Below are 21,385 nucleotides of genomic sequence, written 5' to 3'. Positions count from 1 at the left end.
GAATGTTACGATCTACCAATGCATTCATACAACACGGTACGTCTAATGGCGAACATTGTCCTTGTTTATTTCTAAATTGTATATTTTTATACTGATATAATTATTTTTCTTAGGAAAGTAGAGGATGGAGATACATTTGGTCTTCAGGCGCCTCTATATATTAATGAAGTAAGTGACTTTTTCTTCTTTTTATTTTCATTTTTTTATATTTTAAATTGTCGTTGAGTTTTTACCTTTTATCCATTTAATATATCATTTATAATTTCTAAAAATTGTATAAAAATAGAATAATTTTCTGTATTTTTTTGTTATTTCCATTAATTTTTATAATTTGATTCATTATTATAGGAGAAGGATTTGTACCTGTTTTCTCATCATATTGGTGGAAAGGTAACTTTCAATTAATCTAAAAGTTCTTCATTATTTTTGCAAATTTAGCTCAGCCGTTCTTTCATTGAAATTAGAAAAAGATGAAATATGAAACGTTTCTTATATGTTCAAGCTACACAAAGTCGGTATTGTATATTTTTTTAAAGAAAAACTTAATTTGTTGTTTCTATATTTAGTCACGTGACATAAACGTATATACTTTATAATGTGTATTTTTGTCGTGAAAACTGTGCATTTGACAGCCTCATTGAATTTTATGGTTGTGAAAATGACAATGAAACTGTGATCACGGCAGCGGTAAAGGTGTAATTTTGACAGTGAATAAAAAGTTGCCAAAAATACAGCAAAAAAATAAATTGACAAAAACACACTAACTTTTTGTCAAAAAAACACAATGACTATATTTTTGCTAGTGGTGGAAGTGGAAGTTTATCTAGGTATGGCAGCTGTCTGAAAACTAACCCCAACTTCTGTAACAGCTGAATATTAATTACTATATGTATGTATCTAAGTATGGCAGCTGTCAGACAAACTAACCACTACTCCTGTAAGAGCTGAATATTAATTACTATATGTATCTAGGTATGGCAGCTGTCAGACAAACTAACCACTACTCCTGTAAAAGTGAATATTAATTACTATATGTATCTAGGTATGGCAGCTGTCAGACAAACTAACCACTACTCCTGTAAAAGTGAATATTAATTACTATATGAATCTAGGTATGGCAGCTGTCAGACAAACTAACCACTACTCCTGTAAAAGTGAATATTAATTACTATATGTATCTAGGTATGGCAGCTATCAGACAAACTAACCACAACTCCTGTAAGAGCTGAATATTAATTACTATATGTATCTAGGTATGGCAGCTATCAGACAAACTAACCACTACTCCTGTAAGAGCTGAATATTAATTACTATATGTATCTAAGTATGGCAGCTGTCAGACAAACTAACCACTACTCCTGTGAGAGCTGAATATTAATTACTATATGTATCTAGGTATGGCAGCTGTCAGACAAACTAACCACTACTCCTGTGAGAGCTGAATATTAATTACTATATGTATCTAGGTATGCCAGCTGTCTGACAAACTAACCACTACTCCTGTAAGAGCTGAATATTAATTACTATATGTATCTAGGTATGGCAGCTATCAGACAAACTAACCACAACTCCTGTAAGAGCTGAATATTAATTACTATATGTATCTAGGTATGGCAGCTATCAGACAAACTAACCACAACTCCTGTAAGAGCTGAATATTAATTACTATATGTATCTAGGTATGGCAGCTATCAGACAAACTAACCACTACTCCTGTAAGAGCTGAATATTAATTACTATATGTATCTAAGTATGGCAGCTGTCAGACAAACTAACCACTACTCCTGTGAGAGCTGAATATTAATTACTATATGTATCTAGGTATGGCAGCTGTCAGACAAACTAACAACAACTCCTGTGAGAGCTGAGTTTCCTTCATCTCCATCCTGTCCTGATTCAGAAACGGTAATTAGAAACTCTATGTATAAAGAAGCAGGATGTTTGTTTATGTGTGTCAATTTGTTGCATAATTTTCTTCACATTTTGTACAGACAGTTAGACATACTACAATTTTTCTTTACAGGTAAGATTCCAGGTAATAGATTTCCTGTCCTTTCGTCGGTACTGCAAAATTCTAACTCTTTTTCTCTCTCTTTTTTTCTTTATGTCCCTCTCTTTATCTTTCTCTCTTTTTCGTTAACTTTTTAATTTTCTCTCTCTCGCCTTCTCTCTTTGTTCAACAAAAACACCTAACTTTTAGAGATAATCTTAATTTTCCCATTTTTATTTTATTATATTACAGAACGGTCTCGGTGTAACCTGGGAATGGTATAACGTGACAACTGCAGCCGGACAACAACAGTACGTACCAGATGAACATATCAAGGTAAATATATATATACTAACAGTACAGATAGACAGACAGAGTAAGGGAAGCCAAGATTTTAAAAGAAAATTAAGATTATCTATACAACTATTAAAGCATAGTTTGTTAAAAGAATATTATATAACAATAATTATTTGTTATAAAATATTATATAAACTTGATTTAAAGAGTCACAACAACAGGCATTAATAAGTTCAAATTTACAATTTAGCTATGATTAATTTATAATTATTTTCTTATTTTATTTAGGTTCGATGCATTTCTCATTCTCATGGTGCCTAAATTTTAATCTTACACCCTACAAAAGGTAATTTGTTTTTACTATTTAAAAAGTTAAAATAGCATTTTTTTGGCATCCAGTTATATAAAAAAAACAGATTTAAGACTTTAACAAAGCAGTTGAAGTTGACAAGATACTGAAATTTTTACAAATAATGTAAAATATGAAGGCATATAACAAATTAAGGTTCCAGTTCCTAATCCTTCAGGTTTCCAGGAAACTTTAAACGGTGTTGCTGGAAGTTTTTACTTGAAGACAAAAAACTATAAAATTGGCATCTTAAGGTTTTTTAGTTGGCAAGATCCTAATTGGTTGGCAAAAGTGATTATTTTTGTCAGAGCATTGTTTATGTTTATGTCGTCATTATGACAAGAATTACCTTCTAAAATAATCTTATATTTTTTAGGTTATTCTTACAGAAAGAATTTTAAAAAGAAAATAATCTAAAAAAGCTTCATCATGATGACTTATTTTATATCATTTTATAAAAATGTTATGTATATACTCTGTATTAAATAATGTAATTAATGTACATAATTAAACTATGTCTAAAGACTTTTTATATTTTAAAATTTTTATCATCGAAATTCTAAATTTGTACCTAACCTAAAATATTTACTTTTTATTATCTTTCAGTTAAATGTGATAAATTTTATATTTCCAACTTTTGTAATCTTTATATGTAACAAAACAATTTTATATGTTTTAAGAACTGTTTATGATAAATTAATTTAATGTTGTTTGCCATTTTTATTATGTCTTAGTGCAAATAAAATAAATATACTTATGTTCAAGTAAATATTTTAAACAACGAAGCTACTCCACAATAGTTCACTTGATAGTCTGTATACAAGTCATTCAGATGGGTAAAAGATAAAGGGATTTTCATTGAAAATATCTGCCATACAATTGGTCAAACATTAAGTTTTGCCATGTTACAGAATAATGTGGGAGTTTTCAATTACGAATTTTATATAGGTTCAAACTTTTACAAAAGCGGATACACATCTTGCAATCCAAGGGCTGAGTTTTCTGTATAGTATAAATATCAAAATTAAGTAATTTAGATAAACAAAAAATTCTATTATAAAAATAAAACAAAAACTAAAAATGCCATTTAACATTTATTTAAACAAATATAATAAATTATTGACAAACAAATAATACAATAATAATCTAGTTAATAAAAAGGCCAAGTCAAATGAGGTTTAGTGACTTTGACTTACAACAAATAAACAAGAAATAGATCGATCATACTCAAATATTTTAGTTTTTAAAGAAACTTTGTCCTATGTGATTATTTTAACTATTACTGTGGAAAATAACCATTATACATAATTTGTGGAAATTCAGTAGCCTAAGATCATAGTTAACTATAGATGAAATATCATTTAGAAATGTTATTTTCTTAAAAATACTAGATCAGTTCATTCATGTCAATCATTAAATATAATGTAATTAAGGATGTTTGTTTATCTATTTGTTAAAGTCACTTATTATAACAGTCTCTGCGCATCTTACCTCTGAACACTCAAACTCATTTTCTCAAAAACATGACTTAAATTTTTGACTTTCTGTAATTTTAATGTATCATCTGTTTGTTCTTTTTCTTTCATCAAAATGGTGTTAGTAGCGTTCTAATTTTAGACTTATTTGTTCAACTATTTAGTATCTATAGTATTCTATGCCTGAGCAACATGATCATGTAATCTGTAACCATAAGCTACTTGAACTTCTTCATCAATATTAGAGTTGGCAGTTGCTTTTAGATCATCATTTGATTCATCTTGTGATAGTTCATTCCTAAACAAGTATTTTGTCAAGTTTTTTTGGCTTTTAAAAACTTTTCTAAATAATAACAAATTTTGATTTACCTTTCAAATGACTGAAAATGTTTATCCTCTTGGTTCTTATCATACTCTTCATTGAACGCATCTATATTAGCTACTAAAAAATCAGGAATAGGTTGAGCTTCTGGTGTCTCTTGTCCTGCCTCTTCCTTTCTTATATTTCTTTTCACAACAGCTTGATATTGGTGGGATTGCGGATTTTCTTGCTTAAATTTTTGCAGATTTTTCTTGTAAGTTTGTTCATTTGCAACCAGGTAATTTGGGGCAGGTGTACCAGCCCTTGATTCAAGTTTCTTAGCATTTCTTTTGTAAATTGGTGATTTTAATCCATAATCTCCATGATATTGAACTTGAACATCATTTGAATGACCATTTATAGGGGCTCCATAACTATCAACCAATCCATTAGTAGCAGGTTTGTTAGGAATCAAATTTGGATATTGGACAGTTTCTGGATAACCAATGTTACTGTGAGTGACAGGAGGTGATACTGTGGTCACATGGAAGTCAGCTGTTGATTGTGTGGTCACATGACCCACTAATCCTCCATGAAAATCATCTGTAACCAGGGACATTAGGATAGAATAAACCTTAACTTCAGGTTTAACTTTTTGATAGTTTAGAAAAAAATAGGGCTCAAAGAAACAATGTATAACTTTATGATTACCTGCTAAATGAAAAGAAGATTTTTTGTCAAAAACTGCCAGTTATTTAATTTTCTATCCATAAAACCTTTTATTCTGATTTCATCTTTATCCTAATTAAATGAATATTACAATTGTTAGGTCTATTGGTTTATCCTTTGGTTCCTGCCTTGAAAACCTCCAGCACTTGGATGTGGGGTGGGTGCAAATCCTGGACTGGGATGAAAATTTGCATGAGAAGGTTGAAATGTATTGGCATGAACCACAGGACCAGTTGCATGAGCTACTCCTCCTCCACCATGGAAACCTGGACCTCCTCCATGGCTGGAGTAATGTGGAGCACTTGGATAGCTTGCTTCTCCATCGTATTTTACCTTATTAATAGATGATTATACATTTTTAAAAATTATGTTGGTTGACCTCACAAAACACAAATTTTATGTTTTTTTAAAAATAATTATCTCTTCAAACAGTTTAACATATTTTTAGAAAAGAATGAGAAAGTTTCTATTAATATGAGTCACTTATTTCAAGAACTTCTGCATTATATTGTAAAAATGTAACACAGTAGTGCCACCTAGTGAGAAAAAAGTGTACTTTAATCATACCTCTTATCTTAAGGATCAGCCGTGTAATATACATACTTTTTTATGCCATCAATTGTGAAAAATATTAAGCATAATCTTACCTTTAGCCTGAAACCTCCATAAGCATTAGCTGTGTGATGTACATACTTTTCATGCCATCTAGTTAGAAAAATATGAACCATAATCTTACCTCTGCCTTGAAACCTCCATAAGGATCAGCTGTATAATGAACATGTTGTATCCTGCCATCTGGCAACAGGACACTGTACCTTCCTGAAACTAAACCTGTACCATCCGCATGTTCATTCTGATTAAGGTAAGTTATGTTTTGTTTTAAAAGTGTGAAATTCTTTTTTTTATATTTTGAAAGTGTTTCTTTGACCATTGATTTTGGATAAATTATAGAAATATAACCTATCAAAAACATATTAGCAAACAAAACTCTCCTTGTTAAAATGAGTGCCATGATACTGACTATCCACAGCATAAGCATAAGAGAATGCTTTGGGAGATTCATCATAATGATACTGCTGTTGTTGTTGATGAGAAGCATGAGCTGGAACAAACAGTGCTGGCGATGAATGTGCCAATGGTGCTGAAAATCCTGAAAGTACTCTAGTTCAGAATAGGAAGTTACTACAGGTTATGTAAATCCATCGGTGTTTAAAAGTAAGATAAGTTGAATTTGTTTTTTTTTAGGTAGGTGATGGTATTATATTTGAAAACATAAATTGGTATGCTACAGTTTGGATTTTAATACAAATCTGACATGCATTTAACTTGCTTTATTGCTTACCTGGACCCCCATGTGACTGATGGGGCTCTGGAGTGATCCTGTAGGTATAGACAGTCGGGTGTGGGGCAGGAACTGCGGGTACAGCAGATTGGACAAATGTACTGTGGGTGTTGGATACAGCTGGGTAAGGAGCTTGTCTTGTGTTGATTCTAAATCATATTTTAATTTTAAAAATAGAGGTTTGCTTCTTATATTTCATTACTTTTTTTGTGATTATCCTAGTTTACAATTATTGAAACAACTTACCCTATATGTTCATTATATTCTGGAGGTGATGGTGAAAAATTCTGCAAGAAAGGTCCATTAAAATCTCCATCTATTCCATTTCCCTAAATGCACAGAATAGAAAACATTTTACTAGTTTTGTATTACATTTATTTATCAACAGAAACATTACAAATTCTTTATTATAACATTATAAGAATGTTTTGCTTTAAAAAATTATTATATTATCAATTTAACTTCCAATATAATATATTTTGGATAAACTGTTTCAAAATTGTTATTTTTAGAGACATTTTGGTAATAACCTGAAAATCATCAAATCCTAGAGGCGGGCTTGCTGTAACACCATAAGAGTCAATTTCATCCCCAGGTTGGTCAACAAACCCACCAGGTGTACCAATAGGTTGGCCAAGGGCTGGTCCATAGGAATCTTCAGTAACTGGTGGTCCATATGCAGGGGAGTTGCGCTCATGTATTTCTTTTCCTTATAAGTATAATAACTGATTTGTTTATGAAGGATTCATTTCCTCAATCTTGGGGCTACTTGTTCTTTGCTTGAAAAAATCTTATTATAATTATCTAAAAGTATACCTTTTAAGCTATCATATTCAGCAGAATCACTTCTACTATTAGCATCAGTTCTAGACTCAACACTATCATCCTCAACAGCATATGGTTCTAGTACAACCTCTTCTGTACTTACATTTTCAGGTGTTACTGTGTTATGAGTTAGTAGAAATTCATTTTTCATTTAAATGTTCAAGCTTCTTATTCAATTAAAGATAAAAAGCAGAGGGGTGTTAAGTGAAAATCTAAATACTCCTATGTTATGAAAAAAAAGGATTAAAGAATTTTTTTGTAACTGAAGTAAAATTCTGTTTTGATAAAATTTTGAACTTATTATAAATTTAATCTGTGTAATCAATATGAAAATCAAATCTACTGAACCCTCCTATGAAAATATTGTCATCATCATTTGAAGCTTCACCTATCTTATTTTCATCTTCAAACCTAATTTATTTGATGATTTCACTGTGTTCTTTTTAAATTTTGAACTTTTAAAGAAGATTATTATTTCAAAAAATCCAGTAATAAATATATTTTGAACTTTTCATTATTTTTTTTAAAAATCATCATAGACCTAATTGATCTTGAAGTATGATAGTTGATAGAAGTAGGTTTAGGGCTCTGATAGTTTAAATTAGTTGGTGTTGGTCTTGAAGGGCTCTGGTAACTTAGAGGAGAAGGAGTAGGTGTTTGATAAATAGGGAAAGGTGTGTGTCTTGCTGGGCTTTGGTGGTTGAAAGGGGATGAAGTAGTTCTCTGGTAATTGACAGGGGAAGATGGTTGTCTGTTGTTTGGTGTTTCAATAGATTGTTGATAGTCATCTCCTCCAAAGAAGTTGTCATCATCTGTTAAAAGTTTAATTAGTTGCATTGCTTACCATGCAAAAAGATGTTTTCATAAAAAATATTTAACATGTTTAACTACTTTAGAAATTAATTTGATATGGATAAAGTTTTCTACATTACTAATTAATCTTACTATTAGAGTGTTACAAATTTCTTCTTTTTTTACCTATCTTTTAATATGTAAATTAAATTTATATGGTTTATATCATTTAGACTGAAGATGGTGCCATGTTCACCGAAATATATTTCAATGAATAACTAAGAAGTTTCAGATACTTTTTCTCTCAGCGAATTTATCAAAAAAGTATGTTTTGTATAAATACTCTTGATAAAACTACTAATGATAGGGAGGTTCCTAAAACAATCCTTTTTCATTGTTAACATTTACTTTTATTGGATAAATCTAGCAAATATTATAATCTAGCATCACTTTTTAAACATTTTTAAAACCAAAATTTAGACAAAGTTCAAGGATTTTTATTTGTTTGTTTTCAAGTTATTATTTTCCAGAGAAACTTGATATAACTATTGGTTGATTAATGCAAACATTATTTCGAACCTCTAACTGTCTACATTAAATTAGTACATTTACGGATAAATTAATGTAGTTATATGGATAAAGTTTTCATATTAAACTAAATATTGAAAAATTCTTAACTATTTTATAGGAAATTATATTGTAATATTCAAAAGACACCTTAATTCTAAAAGAAGTTATTTAAATAATATGAGGTTATAAACAGATGTTTTAATCTAAAATGGGAATAAGAATCTAACCTAATATCCAAAATTCGATCAAAAATATAAATCCAATCCTTTTAAATTGCTCATTGGCAATACTTAGATTTTTTGCATATAGTTCATTTCATTAAGTAGTACGTTCTAAAGGATATGTAAGCACTTTTAAAAATCATCTTTGTACTTTATTCAGACTGCTCAGTCAGTAATTAAAATTAGATGCATTGGAGTAAAACAGCAAAACCTTCAATTCTTTTTGCACGAATAAATTTCAATATTTTCACTTCCTTCAAATGTTGAACTTTTCATTTATTAAAAAGATCTAGACCCCTATAAGGGTTAGGTACATACGGGCAAATAATAGTTATTTCTTGCATTGTATTATAAACCGCTTTCCGCGGATATAAAATGTACAACTATATCTCGGCATCTCGGCTTTTTAATCTTATGATTGTACATTTTTGTAGAAAACTGGATATTATACGATGCTAGACATAGTTTTTCGTATGGATGAGAACTGGTTCTAATCTACAGGATATTAATATGTTTCGAATGAATACGAGAATAGTTATTTCTCGCATCGTATTATAAACGGCTTTCCGCGGATATGGAATGTACAATTAAAAGTTTAAAACTAGTTTTTTAGCCCCGAGGTGCCGGAGGCACCGGCTAAAAAAACTGGTTTTAATCTTTTGATTGTACATTTTTATATTCGTAGAAAGCTGGATATAATACGATACTAGACATAGTTTTTTCGTATGGATGAGAACCGGTTCCTATCCACCGGATTCGAATGAATACGAGAAACAATGTTATTGTCTCAACTATGAATTATATTTCAATGTTTAAAAGCAATCTTTCTATTACTTTTCACAGATACAAGGAACATTACATTTGTTTAGTAAATCTAAGGATTCCCTGCTCACCCCCCCCCCCCGGGCCCCCCCCCCCACATAAAAAATTATAACCCCCATAGAACTTACGGGTAAAATCTCACCCCCTACCTCCTAAAAATGTATTTTAAAAATTTAAGAATGAGGAAATCTGAGTAAAATATTGAAATAACCAGGTTTAAAGTATAACCAACAAGCGAAATAATATTTGGGGGGCAAATGGAGAGGCAATCAATTTCACTATGAGTTGCCCCCTAACGACTACTGAAATTACGTATAGGTTTCGTAATTTTTTTCCAAATTTATTTCATTGTTGGTATAAGCTGAGAAATAACACCTGAAAAGCATACAAAAATGGATTCTTTGTAATTTGGGCTTATTAAAATATTAACCTTGAAAGAAATCTTGATCAAAGAACGAAGCCTCTCCACTTTCTTCTAATCCCTCACTCAACTTTGGTGAGGGCTTAAAAATATCAGAAAATGTGTCATCACTATTATCACCAAACTTCGTAGTTTCTTCTGCATACGAACATTTCTCTTTAAATACACTTGCTGCACCCCTTGCATCTGAGTGTTTTTTTTATTCAAAAGAGTAAGAAGGGGGTAGAATAAGAGCCTGAAACCATCACAGGACTTAAATCAAAGAAAATAGCCTGAGACCAACCTAAAACCTGGTGAAGTTTCCTTTAAAGGAAAATTCAAATTAAGATAAAAATAAAAAGATGATAGCTTTCATCTAAAAGAAAAACTTGCAGTTAAAGTTAATTATAAATCATACACAATGTATTCTTTATTTTTTAAAGTTTACATTAATAAAAGAGAAAAATTCCTGTTAATCTATATTTATAATTTCTCTGTTTTTCTGGATTTTCATTTTGTGGATTTTTTGGTTCATTGTTGGATAAATTTTCATTGATTTTACCATCAAACCTTTAAATAACAATTAAATTAAATTTTCTATCCATTTAAATTCAGATTCATTATGGATATCAAGATTACATTTATGGAAAATACCTTGGTGTATCTTTCCTGTATATTATCTAAACTCAAAAATTATTAAATGGATTATTTTTTATTTATTGTTTAAAATTTACTTTTTTTTCAAATAAATTTGGTAAGCCTTTATTGTTGTGCTAAATAAGATAATAATTGTCCTTGTTATTAATTCAATTGTTCCTTCTAATAGCTGGATTATTTTGAGGATTATTGGTAGGAAATACTTCTTGGTCAGTTTCAACTAGCTTTTCAGATGTGTCAATTTGCAGAGCAGATTTTTCATCTTTGATTTGTGGACAGAAATTTGTTAAAGTTTTCATATTGTGCACCTAGCCATTTCTTTAAATTCTTTTTTTTAATGGTTATATTATTTCAAACATATTCATACAAGAATTTAAGAAAACCAACAATTTTACGCAAAAAAATGAAAATATTTTAAACAAAAGTAATTTTAGCACCCAAGTTTACTAGCAGCTGCGTCCCTAGCATCTATAGGCTCTGTATTCAAGTTGGCAGAAACGGGCTAAAAAAAAACAGCTTAAAACTAAGACTTAAATCTGAAAATGAAATAGCCTAGAACCTTACTTAGAATTAAAAAAAACTTAATCAATTCAGTACTGACTGAGGTTTAAAGCTTTAGACAAAAAAAAACATTATTCCTTAATGTGATAGGATAATGATATATTAATTTCTGTCAGACCTTTGAATTTAACTTCATCTTTGTAATGTTTAAGGTAATCTTCATAAGGATCATATTGAACGCTGTTGTCTTTCAGTAACAAATTGTCGTCTTTTCCTTATGAAATATGCCATTTCATTTTTTTAAAATACATTTATATTTTGTTAGCTTAGGTAATAAATACACAAGGATGACAACATTATTAAGAAGAGAAGCTGGTAAAAATAATTTTTTTTAAATGATTGAAAGAAAAAAAAATGCTTATTGCGCATGCAAATCTCTGCACGAATTTCGAAACATCAATCATTTATAGCAACTGAGAACAATTATATGCATGGTATTGGTAAGTTGAATATCTGATGCTCACAGAAAATGCTAGCTTTATTCTTTAAATAAAGTTAAAGGAATACCGACGGATCAAGTAAGTTATATAATGTAGTTGCTAATTTGTCAGCAGAATCAATACCAAATAAATCAGCCTTCTAACTGTCAGAAGTACTCAAAGAGCAGCTTTGCTTCTACAATAAAAACACTAAGATTGAGAGTATATATGTTCCTTATTTTGATATAAAAACATTTTTCTTCTTCTTTTGTCATTTATACAATGATATTTATTTATTCCAAAAGAAATGACACAATTCCTGTCTTCTCATTTTCCTCTGATTCTGGACAGTTGACACAATCTTCTAATTCTTCGGACAGGCCAACCAAGTCAGAAAAATCAAAATCATCATCAGAGAACTTGTCCTCATTGAAATCTTGCAGGTCATAGGAAATAATTTTTCAGGGCTCAGCAATCTTGAAATTTTTACAATTTTTTTCATCTTTAAATCTTTTTCGCCAAATAAGGCCCAATACATCCATCCAGTGCCATACACGTTAAGGTATTTTTTCAAAACATTATACAATTAGCAAGTCGAATTTTGTACTGACTCACAAACTTCTATAATTCTATGTCTTTCCTGCAAGTTAAAGATTTTTGCCCAATAGTTTTCAGAGATATGTAATGATAGATTATATGTTACTAGCGGCTTCGCCCCTAGCCTCTAGGGGCTTTGCCCCAAGAGGTTTAATCAAACCAATTTTTAAGGTTTTTTTTGTGGGGGGGGGGTGGAAATCGACCCCACTATTTTAATTTTAGTTTTAAAAAGAAAAAGTGGTGTCCCACCCCCCAAGAAAATAGTTATAAACCTTCCCGGGACCTATGAAAAGCTACCCTGTAAAGGAGAACCCGATCGGTTCAGCGGTTAGCGAGATCCTTCGCTACAAACAAACAGACAGACAAACAAACACACAGACAGACAGACATTGTTCTACTTTGTATTATAGATAGCTTCGACATATAGACATCTGATCAAAGCTTTTCAAATTATTTTCTATATCCTGCCTGTAGCTCCAATATCGATGTTCATCTTTTCATTGCCGTACATTTTTATATGTTGCCGATATTTCTCCTTCGAAAACTTTGATTTATCCTGAGAATAGTTATTTATCGCATCGTATTATAGACAGCTTTCCGCAGATATTAAAATAAAAAAATATAAGATTAAAACTAGTTTTGTTAGCCCAAAGGGAACGAAGGCCCAGGTCAACAAAATTGGTATAAATTTTATGATTTTTAATTTATCATTAGTGGAAAATTGTCTGTAATACGATACTAAACATGATTTTTTTTGTATGGCCTAGAACTGGCTCTAATCCAGCGTATATTAGCCGGCTTCGAAGACATACTATATTCTGGAATTCTTAATTTATCTATCCTTTGTGGAATATGTACAATTGAGTCTACAAATAGAGCTATATAATTATCAAATTAAGATCTTTTTGTTTAATAAAAGAATTTAAAAACTGCAATACAACTTTATAGATACCATGAAATTTGTTATTTCATACAATGTAGAGACAACTAGCTGCTATATTATCAGAACTACCAAAAACAAATTTTATAATTTTGATACATGCAAAGCTTTGTGAACAGATCAAATACAATGCTAATTTTATTATAAAATACTGATAGAGAAAATGCCCAAGAGACAAAATTAAGCATGAAGCTAGTAGTAAAGTAAAACTACCAAAACATCGAAAATATGTTTTAAATGTCACCTTCATAAACTTTTTCATGACATACATGGGAAGAACTGGCTCAAAGTTTGCAAATTTGTCCAGTCTTTTCCCTTCTGGCTGGCCAATCCGGTTTTCTAGCTGCCTGCAAAAAAATAAATGTTAATGAAAGAGATTGCAATAACTCAGATGTAACAAAAAATGACGTCATACTGGTTTACCGTTGATCAATTAAAATGTATACTGGCCTGCCATTGTTAAAATAGTCTGGCGTCATTTGTACTGTATGACGTCATTTTTTAATTTTTAATTATTAAGAGCCTCAACAATAATTGAGTAACTGTCTTGTCAAAGAAGACAGCGCACTTGAAAGAAACCTGAATGATTTATAAGTAGTATTTCTAAATAATCATAAATTTTATTTCTTATTTATATTTTATTGCTGTAAGCAGCAAGGACGACAGTAGACTGCAAACATTTTATTCCCATAATCTATATTCTAAAATTCTATAACATATTATGTTACTATTTGACATAGTTATCCTTGTAAAAACTAAGTGGTTGATAAGTAGTATACCTTGAAGGATTAAATTTGTGGTTAAAAAATCCCAGATCAGGTTTTCCATTTGTTAGAACAGTATTAAGTTCAGCATCCTGTTGAGCATCATTTGTATATTTTCATTTGAACTATTGGTTTTGTTGATGGTGAGGGGGTGGGGGGGGGGGGTATTAAAGTGAAATTAGATAAGGGGAAAGAGTTGGCAATGATAACTGAGGTGAATTCTTAAAAAACTTTTTTTGGCAAAATATGTAGTGAGGCAAAATTATCTCCTATAAATTTTTAGCGAGCCTCATTAATTTAAGTGAGGCAAAGAATTTTTAGTGAGGCCAATTTTCTAAAAATCTCCTCAGATTTATGATCGGAACCTTATTGCTTCAATTTCAGGGTAAGCTTTTATTAGTCTTGGTTTAATCTCTCCAATACAAAATGAATTACAAACTAACTTTTTTGAAGAAACAAATTTGTGCTTAATTTAGGTTTGGTGAGGCTTAATAAAGGTTTCAAGAACCCCGTAGGTATATTACTCTGTATGAATATGGCCCTAAAAGGTTACAGACTTTTTGCCGATACTAAGACAATATAGTTCCCAAACTACGTCTAAAATTTTATTTAATTAAAAGCATTTAGCTATAGCAAAAATGTATTAGATGGTAAAACACAACCTAATCCCCTCCCTAGGAAAGTAGCTAGCCAAGGAGTCAAGGACCATCATAATACACAACTAAAATTTGTAGAATTGTGGGTTCACAACAATAAGTCAGGTATATTTTTAGTTTGTTAATTAAGAGATTTTTAAAAATGAAAATATAAAAATATTCCTGAATTTTTCTAATGTTTCTAGCATGTTCTGCACGTCTTGTATTTGTTGAAAATACGTCAGGAACGAAAATTAAAAGTAGTAGGGGCAACATTTCAATTTCCTATTAGACAAATATAATATACAATCTTCACCGTTAAAACATATAAAAAGTAAATTCGATAGTAGCGTTTTTAATTATTTATCCACAAGGTTCTTTTTCCAGAAACTTTAAACCTGAAAAGTCAGAAACCTATCCGCACCTTAATCGCAGCTCCTATTAGAGCTAGAGTGCTAAAAAACTTTAGACATGTCCCCTGTTTGATAAAAAATATTCGACTATAAGTTAGTCAAAGTCATATTTTGCTTCCTTTGCCCTTTTATTTAACAACCTTCGTTTTAAAATAAATATAAATGGAGAAATAAATCGGTTAGGTGGTTTTCGATATCTTCTCTATAAAATAGAACTTATCAATAAATAAATAACTTATCAATAAAAATGTACCTCACTATAAATTTATGATAATTTATTTAGATAAAAATCTTGAAGATATATTTTCACTCATCTAGGAAAACAAACTAAAAAATGACACACCACAAAAAATATCTGTTTTAAGGACCTAAATCTAAGATTGACTGAAAAGGGATTAAGCAATGACTTCGACACTTTACATTTCAAATACGATCCAATTTAACACTGAAACACACACACACATACAAATACACACACACAAAAAAAACACACACATGCAATTGTTATTTTCTTGCTAACTTTAACTCCACCTAGGGTCAAGAACAGCTATTCGCAAAAACAAATAGCAGAAAACGACACGGCTTTCGGTAGTTATTATATTATATTTATTATATTGTATATTCGTAGACAACTTTTATAGTAGGTTCTATTTTTTATTTTTTTATAATTATTTTCCATTTCTTCTACCTCTACCTTTATACATTAAAATATATTTTACCTTTGGATTGTGATGGATTTTCAAAAGGAAAATCTGGCGTTATCCTCTTAGAAAATTTTTTTTCAATTTTTTTCAATTTTGTACATCATGTAAAGATCATATTACATACCATTTTCCACGAATACAAAAATAAAAAGCAGTTCGTCTCAAGCCTATTGTGTTCTATTACAGTAGGCTTTTCTGAGTTAGGGCATTTGGGTCTTTTACAAAGTCATTGTAACAAATCACTCATATAGGCAGGGTTCTAAGAATTTCTGATATTTATACTAAAGTTTTGAACACGATGTTGGCAATGCAATGGATTTAGAATACGTGGATATTATGACAGAATAAGTGTTGTCGTAATTTAGGTTGTCACTATAAAGTCCTCATTTATTGGTCAAGTAATAGTGCAATATCAATTAATATTGCCAAAAGTAGCACACCAAAATTATGTTGATACCAAATAGAGTGAATTCATTACCTGAAAAAATTATGTACAATGGATAAATAATGGACTAGTATAAATTTCATTAATGTGCTATTTATTAAAAGTTGTCAAGGCTGACATATTATCGACATAGTACAATAAAAGCTTTGATTTTGATATAATAAGACAACAAATGGTTTCCAGGGTGAATGTGTAATAATGAGAATGATACTTTCGTCCTTGGCTGTATGTAACTCAACAACCAATCTATTGATTGAGCAACCTTTGTCTAACGTATCTAACTTGAAATATCAATAGTTCATTAATGCATATTTTCTTCTTACTATAATTATCATAGAACTGACCTTCTAGCTGATAAACTGTTGTTATACCACCAACATTACATTACATTCACTCTAAAACCAGCTTGAAGTTGCACTTGACAAAATAAATAGGCAAAACTTATATACAATATACATACATATATGTATTTGACATTAAAGGGTAATTTCCTTATATTTGCCATTTGATATGAAGAAGAAAAAAAGTAGTTTTGACACTTTTTTGCAATTCTATTGTTGACTTATTGTATAAATATTTTGAGCAGATTATTTAGTGATTTCAATCGTTTGGAATCATGAAAAGTTCATATTTCTTTTTTAGTTATGAAAGTTTTTTTCACCAACTTTTTTCCTCTGTAAAATAGCTTAAAACATGTCTATAGTCTTTTCCCATATTCCTATAGTATAACTTGCATATCTATATAGGTTTTTCTAAGATTCTATGGTTCGAACAAACATACATCCGCTATGAAATATAACACTTTAATATCTTTTATAAAAAAAATAGAAAGGGGGGGGGGGCAACTTTTTTCTCGGGTTAATTTGGAAAGGTGGCGGTACCCTCCCCCCCCCCAAAAAAGTTATTAACCTTCCCAGGACCTATGAAAAGCTACCCTGTAAAGGAGAACCATATAGATTCAGTACAGGTGGTACAAATATACAGGCAGATAGACATCTTATTACTTTCATAAAAGGATAGAATTGAAATATTTTGAAAGGGAAAACGTGATTGTTAGTTTAAAGTAAATCTTTGACCCTATTATTATTTCTCAATGCTGTTGCTTAAAAGGAAACTACAAAATTCTTTATAGTTGAACAACCTAATACAAATAAAAAGAAAAAAAATCAGTATGGCTACGAAACCGATTAATATCCGCTGGATAAGAACCCGTTCTGAAAATTCATATGTAACATCGTATTACAGATAAATTTCCACGAATATTAAAATAAATAAAGTTCATAAGATTAATAACCGGTAGGGGGGGGGGGGGCAAAACCAGGTCTAACAAAACTGGTTTTAATCTTGGAGTTTTACATCTTAATATCCTTGAAAACTGTCTATAATACGGTACGGTAAATAACTATTCTAAAAGTTTTAATGTATAAACACCGTTTTCATTGAAAATAAGAACAATATACTACAGTACAGTAAAAACATAAAAAATATGAAATATATAAGCTAACATAATGACAATTTTTTTGTATGCATTGTTGCGTCAAATAACTAAATATCTTTTAAAGATAATTTGAAGCATTTAATGCTTTGAAATTTCCCTACAAAAAAGGTTATAAACCAGAGTCGAACCCAACAAGGTAATGAATTCCAGTTAAATGTCGTGTACTCAAAGGGTTGGTTGTCTAAAGGGTGTGTGACCATAATCATGCACAGCACTTAAGCAAGATTTTGTTTATAGATGTGCCATGTAATTAGATCTCGTGGTGTATCCCGTCCGCATAGGCAATCTTCAGGATAACAAAGTTATGAGCAATGACTGTCCCTTTCAAAGTGTTTACTTAGAAGGTCATAATTTCTTAATGTCCATTTTTGGAGCTTTTAATAATCTATACTTTGTGCTCTATTTACTTCAGTTTTTTTGTGTCCTTATTTTTATAGTTTCTTTTAGGTGTTTTCTAACCATCCAAGGCGGTGAAACATTTTATAGAATTAGACCTTTAAAATATACTAGCGGCTAAGCCCCTCGAGGCCTCTAGGTGGCACTTGAGATAGGGGGAGTTGAAACCCATTTATTTTATTGTAGATTTTCTAAAAACAGGAAACAAAATTGGGAGGGGGGGGGGGCAACCTCCGGCATCATAAGCACAGAAGGATTATAAGAACATAAGAATCACATAAGCTTCAGGTACTATTTCGAGGAGTAATAATGCTATTAAAAGGTAGGAATAAAATATTATAAGTAAAACTAAGTGTTCTCCACTAAAGAAAAATTAACAGCCACCATCCCTTCCCCCCCCCCTCCCCCCCTCCAAAAAAAGAAACTAAATATTTCCTAAAGGAAGACTGCTGGTTTCCTTAAGCTTGGTGTAGCTTTTAAGCACTGTAAATTGTATCCTTTTTATTGTGAACCTGTCAACTGTAAGAATTAGTAGCTTAAATAAAGCATAGAAGTTTGTTGTACCAGATCTATGGAATTATCTCTATAAATTATAAATTTCTACTCTCTATTCTTTAGATTCGAAATATATTATAGTCATTTCTTCTCCTCCCCCCCAAAAAAAACACATATTTTCTTTTTTTAAATATTGAGTAACGAATCAACCACCTCTAGGCTAAGGGCAAAACCACTAGCACTATCTAAAACCGCTATTTGACAATCCTAAGACTTTTTATTTATGACGTTGGCTTTTGGGTTTTTCTAAGGTCCTTTAATAGTCATTATAATGTGTTTATCTCGAAATTTGCACAGTTAACCATTATTCGCAAAAATCCGCTAATTGCGGCTGGCAAAAAAAATAAGGCGTTGCCCCTCTTTTTCACATGATGACATGATAGAGAACGACGTTTACACAATTACAGTTAGGTACTTGTTTGGATTAGGCACAAAGTGGTTAATAGTTATTTACCGATAGCTTTCCTCGGATAAAAAATGAAAAATTATAAGATTAAAACCAGTTTTGTTAGCCTCGAGGTGCCGAATTTTTTATTTTAATATTCGTGGAAAATTGTCTGTAATACTAATACGATGCTACACGTGATTTTTTAGTATGATCTTCAGCTAGATGGTTATAAAAGTGTGTCCATAGTTTACAAGGAAGCTTTAGATTGGTAAGATTGTAGATTTTAGTGGAAGGGTAGTGGGAAGGTAAGAAGCTTAATTCCCTTAAAGTCATGGCTCAAAAAACACAAATTAATTTTGTTTGAAGCCAAAAACTTATATTTTCTAACTAGGTTCTATAAATGCAGGGAGGTAGGGAACATTGAATTATCTTCTGTTATAATTTTGAGTGTACATCAATTTATTGTCCAACGTCATATCCCATAATAAATGAGAACTATAGATAACTCTATCAAACTTTGAACAATTCAATGACATAATTGAGTTATAGAGTGGTTTCGAGATTCTATGGACATCAAATCCACATTAATATTGCATTCATAGCTACCCTACAACTATACTGTAACAATGTAATAAATTTTTCCCAAATTCAAAATTTTAGCTAAATGTTTTGTTTGAGTAGCTAACGATGGCTGTAAATCAAATTCTATTTAGATTTGTTGTTAAACTTGTTTAAACATAATTTCCCTAATGGATGGTTAGATATATTAAAAGTTTTAATAAGATATATTTAATCTAATACATTTTGACATTTCTGCTGTCAAATCACTATGAAATTTGTAGATAACTATTTATTATGATTATTTATCTCCCTCCCGAGATTAAGTTGGTCTAATTTGTTTGTTTCAAATTGTAATATGTCATCTAATCGAGTAATGTTGGTAAAAGAAAATCGTTTATTCATTTTAGCAAAATTATTTTAATCAATATGTAATAAGTTGCACCACATTTTCAGTCACTCAAATAAAGTGATACTCCCAGCTGGTTAAAATAACGATACTTCACATCTACACCCTTTACCCCATACCCTCCCCTCCTTTTGAGCAAACGCACTGACCAATAGATATTACCAACCAAATTGACTATAGATTTTTGTCTGTCAATATATCCACGTATTCTATGTATATCTAGTATTCTAGTAGTTACTTAAGATCTAAAAAATGGTCTCGTGTTAACCAAGAAACTTTTAGTTAAAATACATCCTTATTATGCGACTAACATTAACATTTTGTTTAGAATTTATGACGAGATTACTTTTCTTTAAGTTCTGAGTTTTAGCTCGTCTTATTATAAAGTTGTCTTGTTGACATAATTTTAAAAAGCTATCTTAATTCTTAAAAAAAACATTATAAAATAAATTTTTATGTCTTTGAAGAATGAACGAAAGACATACGGATTAAGTTAATACATTGAAAGTTAAATAGGAGACCAGCTAACGGCTATAGCAGTAGATTTCTTGTATTTCTTCACAAAAAATTGTTTATATTTTGCATCAAACCTACTCAAAATTTTAACATAACAAATTAGAAATTTTCTAAAAAACTTAATGAAAACTTTTGCTGCATTGAAGAATAAATTTGAATAAATGAGACTGCAAGGTTGACACCAGTAGGGATAGGAGACTGGTTCTCTTAAGAGTTTAATCCATTTGAATCAGAGAATAATAAGACTTTGTACTGTAAATTGTACTGTAAGTTTTTGAACAGGTTCTCTCATTCGTCCATAATTTTATTGCTTGATATATAGAATTTGCATCAAGTTAATTTTGTTGGTTGTTATTAATATTAAGGATTTTTTTACAGAAATCTCAAAAAAAGGATAATATGAGGAAGGGAATAATGATAGACAGATAGATACATATTGCAGATATACCCGGTAGTCTGAGGTTGTACGCAAGTTTTAAAAGTACAAGGGTAAGTTTTCACTAAAATAATGTTTTAAAATTTGAAAATATCCTTTTAAAATTTTTTTGGTCTTAAACAATAAAAAAATTTAAATATTCGTAAGACTCAAGAAAATCTCATATGTACAGAATAAATACTGTACAAAATCGATCCCTCAATTTGCCTATTATTATAATAATGTCATTGAATGGCATAGTTATTACAACTCAATAATTGCACATGACTCTTATTTTGTTTCTGCATAACATAACAATAAATGTATAGAATAGATGTCTTATCCAAACTATCTGCCCCATGTGGTTGAACCCCCCCCCGTACACATTAAGTAAAAAAGTAA

The 21,385-nt window shown here is 30.5% G+C and overlaps 3 protein-coding genes and 1 long non-coding RNA gene across 6 annotated transcripts in view; 1 reads left to right on the top strand and 3 right to left on the bottom strand.

Annotated features, from left to right (window-relative positions):
• LOC145313927 (uncharacterized) overlaps positions 1-3,400 on the top strand; it is a 37,564-nt gene extending 34,164 nt beyond the window's left edge. For all 3 annotated transcript variants that reach the window (XM_080153584.1, XM_080153585.1, XM_080153586.1), the window contains exons 15-20: positions 114-168; positions 349-390; positions 1,822-1,905; positions 2,243-2,326; positions 2,576-2,633; positions 3,013-3,400. In XM_080153584.1, coding sequence (XP_080009710.1) covers positions 114-168; positions 349-390; positions 1,822-1,905; positions 2,243-2,326; positions 2,576-2,608 — 298 coding nt within the window. In that variant the 3' untranslated portion in view covers positions 2,609-2,633; positions 3,013-3,400. The remainder of the gene's footprint in view (positions 1-113; positions 169-348; positions 391-1,821; positions 1,906-2,242; positions 2,327-2,575; positions 2,634-3,012) is intronic.
• A 317-nt stretch (positions 3,401-3,717) lies between these two features.
• Positions 3,718-6,072, bottom strand: LOC145314844 (uncharacterized). The gene is made up of 5 exons (XM_080154925.1): positions 5,878-6,072; positions 5,270-5,474; positions 4,481-5,015; positions 4,295-4,409; positions 3,718-3,963 (listed from the first exon to the last, which is right to left on the bottom strand). Exons 1-5 carry the CDS (start codon positions 6,070-6,072, stop codon positions 3,916-3,918), a joined length of 1,098 nt encoding a protein of 365 aa, XP_080011051.1. The 3' UTR covers positions 3,718-3,915.
• A 43-nt stretch (positions 6,073-6,115) lies between these two features.
• LOC145314843 (uncharacterized) lies at positions 6,116-10,379 on the bottom strand. Its single transcript, XM_080154924.1, has 9 exons — positions 10,370-10,379; positions 10,144-10,320; positions 7,850-8,120; positions 7,663-7,719; positions 7,300-7,427; positions 7,014-7,192; positions 6,730-6,812; positions 6,484-6,632; positions 6,116-6,291 (listed from the first exon to the last, which is right to left on the bottom strand). Exons 1-9 carry the CDS (start codon positions 10,377-10,379, stop codon positions 6,116-6,118), a joined length of 1,230 nt encoding a protein of 409 aa, XP_080011050.1.
• A 2,436-nt stretch (positions 10,380-12,815) lies between these two features.
• Positions 12,816-14,171, bottom strand: LOC145315208 (uncharacterized). Its single transcript, XR_013877979.1, has 3 exons — positions 14,067-14,171; positions 13,532-13,634; positions 12,816-12,903 (listed from the first exon to the last, which is right to left on the bottom strand). It is a non-coding gene; the product is annotated as an uncharacterized LOC145315208 (long non-coding RNA).
• Between the last annotated feature and the right edge of the window lie 7,214 nt (positions 14,172-21,385).

This window comes from Acartia tonsa, chromosome 3 (assembly GCF_053477335.1).
Source record: "Acartia tonsa isolate MP-2025a chromosome 3, ASM5347733v1, whole genome shotgun sequence".
Lineage (NCBI taxonomy): Eukaryota > Metazoa > Arthropoda > Copepoda > Calanoida > Acartiidae > Acartia > Acartia tonsa.
The sequence above is the reverse complement of the archived record's forward strand: the minus strand, read 5'-3'. Positions and strand labels throughout refer to the sequence as shown.

What these genes read in the sequence shown, in the direction of transcription:
- LOC145314844 (XM_080154925.1), bottom strand. Translation starts at nt 6,072, where the DNA reads ATGGTCAAAGAAACACTTTCAAAATATAAAAAAAAGAATTTCACACTT. An exon ending in ATGGAGGTTTCAAGGCAGAG is followed by an intron (nt 5,475 to 5,877) that starts GTAAGATTATGG and finishes TCTATTAATAAG; the next exon opens with GTAAAATACGATGGAGAAGC. An exon ending in TACATGATCATGTTGCTCAG is followed by an intron (nt 3,964 to 4,294) that starts GCATAGAATACT and finishes CTATGATCTTAG; the next exon opens with GCTACTGAATTTCCACAAAT.
- LOC145314843 (XM_080154924.1), bottom strand. An exon ending in TGATCAAGATTTCTTTCAAG is followed by an intron (nt 8,121 to 10,143) that starts GTTAATATTTTA and finishes AACTTTTAACAG; the next exon opens with ATGATGACAACTTCTTTGGA. An exon ending in TCAGTCACATGGGGGTCCAG is followed by an intron (nt 6,292 to 6,483) that starts GTAAGCAATAAA and finishes GAGTACTTTCAG; the next exon opens with GATTTTCAGCACCATTGGCA.